Raw genomic sequence first — 7,886 nt, 5'->3', positions numbered from 1 at the left:
GTGCTGCTGCTGAGCGCCCGCTTCACTGGCGAGGCGGCGCAGCCGGTGGCGGTGGCGCTTCATGGCACCATCCGTGCACCGCGGCCGCTGTATGCGGCCTGTCTGCGCGTCACGCACACACCTGCGCTCGCAGCGCCCTTGTTGTCCGTTTTTCTTACGGACCGCGACGGCACCATTCTGCTGTACAACGTGGAGATGACTTGGCGGCAGGAGCAGGGGCAGGCAGGCGGGGGCCGGATGGAGCTGCGGCCCACCGACGAGAGCTCTATCGTCGTTGTGGACCACGGCAAGGCAGTGGGGGACTTAAATGTGGTGAGCGTGCCCGGGCCGGAGGATTCTCTGCTCGCGTACTCACCATCGCTCTCCACAATGTACCTTCTGTCGTGGAGTTAAGACAGCGCCGTGTTTTCATGAAGAAAAACAACTGGGTGTTCGTCGACAGCGCGACTATGCCATCCCGTACGGCTTGAATTACCCCAGAAACGTGCACAAATGTCTGTTGTTTCTCGTTATTGTTGTATTTTTTTTTCTGTCTTGTGATTTTATTCTTGGTTTGTGCTGCTCCTCTGTGCTTCTCCCACTAGCACTGCTTACACGCACACACACATATATATATATATATATATATTGATAGATAGATAGATAGACAACGAAGGTGGGGTATTCCATGAGCGACAAGTACCTGCGTGACAACAAGAAGCAGTTCATCAACAGCATCGGGACGGAGTTGGCGTGGGGGTGGTCCCCTGCCATTGACTTCACAGAGATTTTGGCGCATCGCGAGCAAAGAGCAGATTGCCGCGCCGACACTGCTGCTGAGGCGGCAAAAGCGCCGCCTAAGGAGGAAGAAAAGACAAACACATATGGAGCAGAAGGCTGTGGCGTCAGTGGCAATGGTAACGGCAGGGGTATTGGCGGTGGACCAGACGTCGACGCGATGATCGCTGCAATTCAGGAGCGAGCACGGCAGCGCGGCAAGGATTCAGGAGAGCAGAACAAAGAGGGGGATGGCGCCGGGGACGGCAGCAACGTTGTGCGTGTGCTTCTCTGTGGGGCCTGCGACATTCGTCACATCTTCCGCACCCTGTCGAGTCTGCGTGTGCGGTCAGCGGCCTCGGGGCAGACGCCAGGCTTCTATCACTTCTACATATACGAGCCCAACCTGCGAGTGCACTGTCGCCACCTCTTCTTCCTACAGTGGCTGCTCGACAGCATGTTCTCTCTTGACGAGCTGGAGGAGCGTGTGCTGATGTTTCTCGACGCCTTTGGCAACACCGTGACGCGCGACACGACCGCCGCGCAGAGTCGGAGCGTCGCCCAGCGGCTGCTGCGCGTGTTGCGGAGCGACGACAACGACGGCGGCGAGCTTGCGCGGCTCGTGTCCTTCGCGGAGATGAAGTTGAAGGAGCGCGACTTTGTGGAGGAGCAGATCGTGCACTGGGCGCGCGACACCTCGCAGGCAAAGGCGGAGGAGACGTGGTCGCAGCGGTTGCGGCAGGAGATGGCGGAGCGCTACGACAACCGCGACAACATTATCGACTGGGATTTCAACTTCCACCTCCGCGACTACACAAACCTCATCAAGTTCGCCGAGTACCGCACGTGGCGCAACACCGGCGTCGCATTTGATGCCACACACATTAACCCGCGCCGCGGTTTCACATACGAGTACGCTGTGCCGAACAAGTCGCTGTGCCACTTCAACAGCAAGGGGGTTGGGGCGTTCCTTGGAGACATGAAGAATGGTCCCTTCTTTGCCCTTGGTGCGCAGACCGCCAACGCTGACATCCGCGCGCGGTCCGTGGACGGCACGTGCAAGTACGGCAACGGTGTCGTCTCAATGCACAACGCGCGTGCGTGGCTGTATGGCCTGCTGACGGCGCAGGAGTGGCCGTGGGGTGACCACGCCTTCGCCTGGGACGACCCGGCAAACTACAACTGCCTGCCGCCCGGGGCCCCAAGCGACGTGACGCACCATGCCGCCTTCCCGCGCGTCCGCTTTCACTTCGTTGGTCTCGACTTCGCACGGTTCCTGCAGCGCGTGCAAGAGAGGCAGCCCAGGGGTTTTGACGTCGCATTTGTGGGGACGAGCTGCACACAGTTCATGGCGCCGGACTTCTTCAACACCGCGATGACGCGGGATGCCGTGGTCATTGCGGAGACGGCAAAATTTGTCGTGGATGCATGCGATGAAGCCAAGATCGCGTTTGTCGACAAGATAAGCGAGTTGGCCAAGGCGGCGGGGTGGGAGCAGAATAACACCCTCACCGACCTCCTGCACAAAGATCAGCCAGAACCCCCTAAGGTGGACAGAAGCTCCTCCAACAACAAGGCGCAGAAGATATCCTTTGATCGCTACATGATGCCGCACCAAGTCGCGTTGACGCTGCGGCGGGCAAGCGAGATGTAAAGAGGTGGGGGATAGAGCGTCTCCTGTGTGTTGTGGCTAACGCTGCTACCGTTTGACTCTCTGTGGTGGTGCTCCACACATTCGATGTGGTGTTTGTTCGTCTTAGTCTGTGGTTCGTTCGATATCTGTGTGTGTGTGTGCACCGAAACCTTTATTGTGTGCTGCCTCGAAATGTAGAAATGGCGTGGATTGCCTCCTCCTCCTCCCCTTCGTTTTTGGTCTTGACGCTTTGTTGTTTTTTTTTTGTCACGTAGGCAAAGCATTCATCATGTCGGACTACATAGATATCAACGTTCACGTCAATCCGTCACTGGCGACTGCCACGACCTGGTTCGACACCATTAACCAGAACCGCTGTTCCGCTGCTACTGCTGCCCTCCTGGCCGCGGGGTCGCCGTCCCGTATTTCCTCATCTCAGCCCAACGCGATGGAGTTCACGCCGTCGACGATCCGCTACGACGAGGACAGCGGCGGTTCGCCGCGTGGTATCTTTAGTTCCACGCACTCGCCGATGCAGCAGCAGCAGCAGCAGCAGGAGGGGCGTGATATACTCCGCGTTGAGTCGGCTAGAGCATCGTCGCATGACTCCGTCCCGCGCACTGCGACGCCGCTGTTCGGCGCGAGTGCCAGCGCTGCGAGCCGTACCCGCTCGCGGCACGATACCCTGTACGAGGATGCCATGCGCGCGCAGCTGGCGAAGCGGCAGTGGGCGGCAGTCGAGCAGATGCGGCAGTCGATGTTGGAGACGGCGCGGGTCGAGAGAGACTGCCCCTTCACGCCGCACCTCTCGTCGTACGCGGCGAAGATACGGCGCCCGGCGGAGCTTGCACCGCAGCACCGCATCTACGACGAGCTCATGCGCAAGGAGCAGTGGCGGGCGAAGAAGCGACGTGAGAACGTCGAACGTGAGCTTGACGGTTGCACATTCCGCCCCCTAACCCTGCGTGCTGCAACACTAAAGTCGTCGGCCCACGTGCACGACTCGTACATCTTCAGTGAGCTTTACCACCACCACGAAGAGCAGAAGCGTTTCAAGGACGAGCTGCAGCCCTACGTTGTGGAGCAGCTGGAGCGGCACATGCTGTTCAAGAACCCGGCTAACAACCCCCTACCGGAAGACAAGGTGAATGCAGTGGTGGAGCGGCTGTTTTCCCGCGGTGTCGTCGTGCGGCCGGAGGATGGCAGGCGGCAGCGGGCGCGGTCGACGTCACCGTCGTTTAAGCCGACGGTGAACACAGAGTCGGAGCGAATTGCCGCGAGGCAACGCGAGTGTGGACTGGTGCCGGAGGATGTGGTGGAGCGTCTTTTAACTCGCCCGCTTGTACAACAACTACAGGAGTTGCGTCCGAGACCCCAGGATGGGGCGAGGCGGCTGGAAGATGAAATGGAGTGGGCGCGCTCTCAGTACAATCGGGAGCTGCGGGTGCTGCTGCAGCGCGAGCGTCGGAGAACATTTCTTTCGGCGAAGTTCGACGCGCTGTCGAGTTTCATCAAGAAGGAACAGCAGCAGCAGCAGCAGCAGCGCCAAGGCTCCAACAGGTCAGCAACAGAGTGCCAGGTAGAAGACCTCAAGAGAGTCGCTGCTCTCCTTCTGTCGTCAGAGGAGGCGGAGGAGCTCAGCAGTATTCTGGCGCAGTGTGGCGCGAGCAACCTCAGCAAGGGAAACTTCGTGGCTCTCTGCGAAGGTGTTGTGGAGGGACTCCCTGATCCCAATGTGAGCCCATTGGGTCGCCTGCCGCCACCACGACTACCTGCGGCTGGGGCCGCTGCGCTTGGCTCAGACAACGCTAGCAAAGGGCCGAAACCGCACACGTTCCAGCGTGAGGTTCCCCCACAGGAGTTGATCGAGGAAATGCGGATGAAGAGGGCGGAACGGCAGCGGCGGGATGCGGAAAAGGAGGCGCAGCGCCGCCGTGCCATGGAGGACGAGCAGCAGCAGCAGTGCACGTTCCGTCCCTTGCCGCGGCGCAAGATACCGCATGAGTGCCGTGTGGACTACAACGTGGAAGTGAAAACAACGAAGGCGGAGGCGCTACGGCGTGCGTATATTCAGAAAACACTGGAGGCGGAAGATCACGTTGGAGTTTCTGAAGTGCTAACTGCGTCGACGAGAGAGCTCTTTGGTTGTGACAGGCGGCAACCGCAGCCTCGGTCACAGAGCGCAGGCGCAGTCGGCACCCCCGCGGTGTCGCGGCAGCTTCGCACTACGCCAGCTTTGGCGATGCCGCTGCAGTCATCGCCCCCCGCAAAGGGACCGTCGCCGAAGCGGAATAGGCGCGAGGAACCGCGCCGCGTCTGCAGTACGCAGGAGGCTGGACCGTTGAAGCGAAGGGAAACGGCGGCGGTAGTACGAACGGCAGACCGCTCTCCCACTGCGGCTGCGGCTGGGGGTGGCTCCTCTGACCGCAGTTCGGAGGACGCTGCTGATTTGGCCCCGCGTGGCCCCCACATGGCAGAAGCACAGCCGCGCGTTTACCGCGATGTTGTTTCCGAGCACGCTGCCTTTGGCCGCAACGGTGCCCTCACGGAGTTTGGTCGGGAGCTTATCCTGAGGCAACTCCGTGAATATAGACCGAGACACAAGTAGTCTTCTCGACTGTTTTTCTTTTTTTTTTTGTGTTTATTTTCTTGTGTCTGTACATATATATATATATATATATATGCGTCGTTGTTGTTGTTGGAAATGTTGTTTTGCACACCATAGAGGCAGTGAGTCAGTACTCATTGTGCTGCGCGCGAGCCGAACGTGGAGGAGATTGGGAGGGGATCTGCGCGTACTTGAGTATGGGAGCGGCGAAAAGAAAAAAATGAACAAGAGGTACAAATAGAAGTTAAGAGAATTGAATTTGTTCTTGCGTGGCTGTGTGCCGTCTCCTCTCAACTCGTTCGTGACTTCTTTTGGTTGCGCTGCGGCGCCTGCTACACCACCACTTATGCATGCTTCCTTCTGGCTCTCGTCATTAAGCAGCAAGAAAAGCAGGGCATCTACTCGGTCGTCTGCGCCTTGCGGCGGTAAACCACCATGCGGCAAAGAGAGAGTTTACAAAAGGGTAATTCCAACCATTCCAGTAGCACAAGCATGCTGCTGGATCGGCGTGAGTACCAAGCCCTCAGCACGCAGTTAAAGAGTATCATGCGGGAGGCCTGCAGCGAGGCTCCAACCGGTGCCGACCGCGCAGCGATAGAGAAGCGCATCGCTATGCTGCAGTGTGCCCTCGATGAGGTGGAGCGCAGGATCCAGGAAAAGCAGCTCAGTGCGGAGGTGACGAGGGCGCAAGAGATGCGAGAGCATCGGTTGCGTCGCGAAAAGCAGAGTGAATCGCGGATGGAGGCGGTCAAGAAAGATGTTCAGCAGAGGCAAAAGTTTACCAACGAGTTACAGGAAGAGAGACGAGCCTATTACAGCCAAAGGAACGAGCAGCTAGATGCGAAGATCGAGATGCAGAAGGAGGTGGCAGTGAATGCACAGGCCGAGATCATAGAGAGGGCTGAGGCGGAAAACGAGAGAAGAAAACGAGCGCTTGGACGACTGTGGGAAGAACGTGCGCGGGCGCTGAAGGAGCACAAGGAGAAGTCGCAGCACCGCATGGACCATTGTCGCGAGGTCATGCAGCGCCGCAAGCAACTGGAAGAGGCAAAGCGACGCGAAAAGACGCTCGCTCTCATGCAGCACGAGGAGGAGTTGCAACAACGCCAGGCGAGGTCAGAGCATGATCAAAACGAGGCGAGCCGCCACCACCCCAAGCGTCTGCACCGTCACGGCAGTAGCAGGAGCATCAACTCTGAAAGGAGCGGCCATGTGAGGACACTCTCGCAGCCGCGCAACCACAACGCGCTGGTGAAGGCGCTGCGCGAGAAGGAGGAGCAACATCGGGAGCGCTACGCCGCGGAGCAGGCGGTGCGCCAGTACGAGCTGCAGCAGCGGGCCGCCGCACGTAAGGAGAAGCAGGAGCGGCAGCGGCGGAAATACGTGGAACAGCTTGAGGAAAGACTGCGGCGTGGCGAGGAAATCATTGAGATGGCTCACAATAAGAAGCACCGTGGCGATAGGGCGAAGGGGCAGTCCGAAGCACGAGACCCGCAGGCTGGTGAGCTCGTGGCGCGCGACCTCGAGGAGCACCGCAGGCGAGCGGAGGCACACGAACTTGAGCGGCGCGACGATGCCTTGCAAAAGAAATATCGTAGGTGGAACGAGCGTGCGGTGCGCGTCATCCAGCAGCTGCAAGGTGCCATAGAGGCGGAGTCTGCCAACGACCAGATGGACGGCAGGCCGCAGGGGTTTCTCCCGCAGCTGGCTGCTTTCCGCGTCACATAGCCGGGTGGGGGACACAAGTGATCGGCGGTCCCCTTCAAGGTCTCCAGCAGGGTTTTCTTCGTGACACCCTGCTCTTTGTCGTTGGGGTGGCTTTCAGATGGGTTGGGGAAAAAAAGAAATCGCTTCTTCGCGTGAGAAAAGTAACATATGTTCATAATGAACGAAAGGGCAAGAAGGGCTTCACCTTCAAGGCAACGCATTTGTGATTAGGCTTTATCCTTCAGCGGAGCAGGGTAATAAAACATGGATGCGCCATTTTGCAGAACTGCTCGTATCTTGGTTGCTGTATATATATATATATATATATNTGTGTGTGTGTGTGTGTGTGTGTGTGTGTGTGTTTGATTCTGGAGACTTGCGCCTTGGCCAACATGTAGAGCAGGTGCGCCGTCCACCTTCTCATCAAGATGAGCGGCACAACAGCGCCTTGGGTGGTTTGTTTACATATGTTGTGGGTTTGTTTGTTTTTCCCCATTGTGGAATGCTGAAGAAAAAGTGTGTTGCACTTCGTATGCGTGTCGTCTTCCTCTCACCTTCCAACTCTGCTGCATCCTTCCCCGTGCAAGTCGATGTTCCGCTAAGTCGAGACCGAACAAATGCAACAACAACAGCTGTTCCGATGCGCAAAAGAGAGAACAAATAACCAGAACAGAAAGTGGATGGGGGAAAAGGCCTCAATGGGTGGAAAGTACGGCAGTGGGAATCATCGCCTCAATTGAGAGCGGTGTCGCTAAGCTTTCATGATCGGTGGCGCTGGGTGTCCCATTCAACGCGTTAATGAATGNTCAATTGAGAGCGGTGTCGCTAAGCTTTCATGATCGGTGGCGCTGGGTGTCCCATTCAACGCGTTAATGAATGGCCGTCACCACCACGATGCGTGGACGAAGATGCTGCGCTACTCTCGACCTGCGTGGCCCGCCCCTGACGGCATTTCGTGTGGCCACGGCGATGCTGCACCCTGAGAAGTCGATCCCGCATTCAGGCTCTCGGCAATAGTCATACTCGCGTACGAGAATGCGTCCTGAAACACTGGCGGACGCATCGCCGGTGGTACCTGCCTCGGTGGTAAATGAGGCGCTGCTGGGCTCATTGCATTGTGTGAGGCTGGAAGCCCAGCGAATGGTATTTGTGTACAATCCAACATACATGATTATTGCAACC

General features: G+C 58.0%; 4 protein-coding genes across 4 annotated transcripts; all 4 read left to right on the top strand.

Moving 5' to 3' along the window:
- On the top strand, positions 1 to 393 carry DQ04_07951030 (WD40 repeat-containing protein SMU1; the record flags this gene model as incomplete). The annotated part of the gene is made up of 1 exon (XM_009315368.1): positions 1 to 393. A coding segment is annotated over one exon (393 nt), but the record flags the coding sequence as incomplete, so codon positions are not given.
- A 274-nt stretch (positions 394 to 667) lies between these two features.
- Positions 668 to 2,410, top strand: DQ04_07951020 (putative dynein assembly factor 3, axonemal; the record flags this gene model as incomplete). The annotated part of the gene is made up of 1 exon (XM_009315367.1): positions 668 to 2,410. The coding sequence occupies one exon, from the start codon at positions 668 to 670 to the stop codon at positions 2,408 to 2,410; it is 1,743 nt and encodes a 580-aa protein (XP_009313642.1).
- A 268-nt stretch (positions 2,411 to 2,678) lies between these two features.
- Positions 2,679 to 4,997, top strand: DQ04_07951010 (hypothetical protein; the record flags this gene model as incomplete). Its single annotated transcript, XM_009315366.1, has 1 exon — positions 2,679 to 4,997. The coding sequence occupies one exon, from the start codon at positions 2,679 to 2,681 to the stop codon at positions 4,995 to 4,997; it is 2,319 nt and encodes a 772-aa protein (XP_009313641.1).
- Positions 4,998 to 5,489: 492 nt separating this feature from the next.
- DQ04_07951000 (glycoprotein 96-92) lies at positions 5,490 to 6,725 on the top strand (the record flags this gene model as incomplete). Its single annotated transcript, XM_009315365.1, has 1 exon — positions 5,490 to 6,725. One exon carries the CDS (start codon positions 5,490 to 5,492, stop codon positions 6,723 to 6,725), a length of 1,236 nt encoding a protein of 411 aa, XP_009313640.1.
- Between the last annotated feature and the right edge of the window lie 1,161 nt (positions 6,726 to 7,886).

This window comes from Trypanosoma grayi (genome assembly GCF_000691245.1).
Source record: "Trypanosoma grayi strain ANR4 Tgr_795_V1, whole genome shotgun sequence".
Taxonomy (NCBI): Eukaryota; Euglenozoa; class Kinetoplastea; order Trypanosomatida; family Trypanosomatidae; genus Trypanosoma; species Trypanosoma grayi.
Note: the sequence above shows the minus strand (reverse complement) of the source record. Positions and strands in the feature narration are given on the sequence as shown.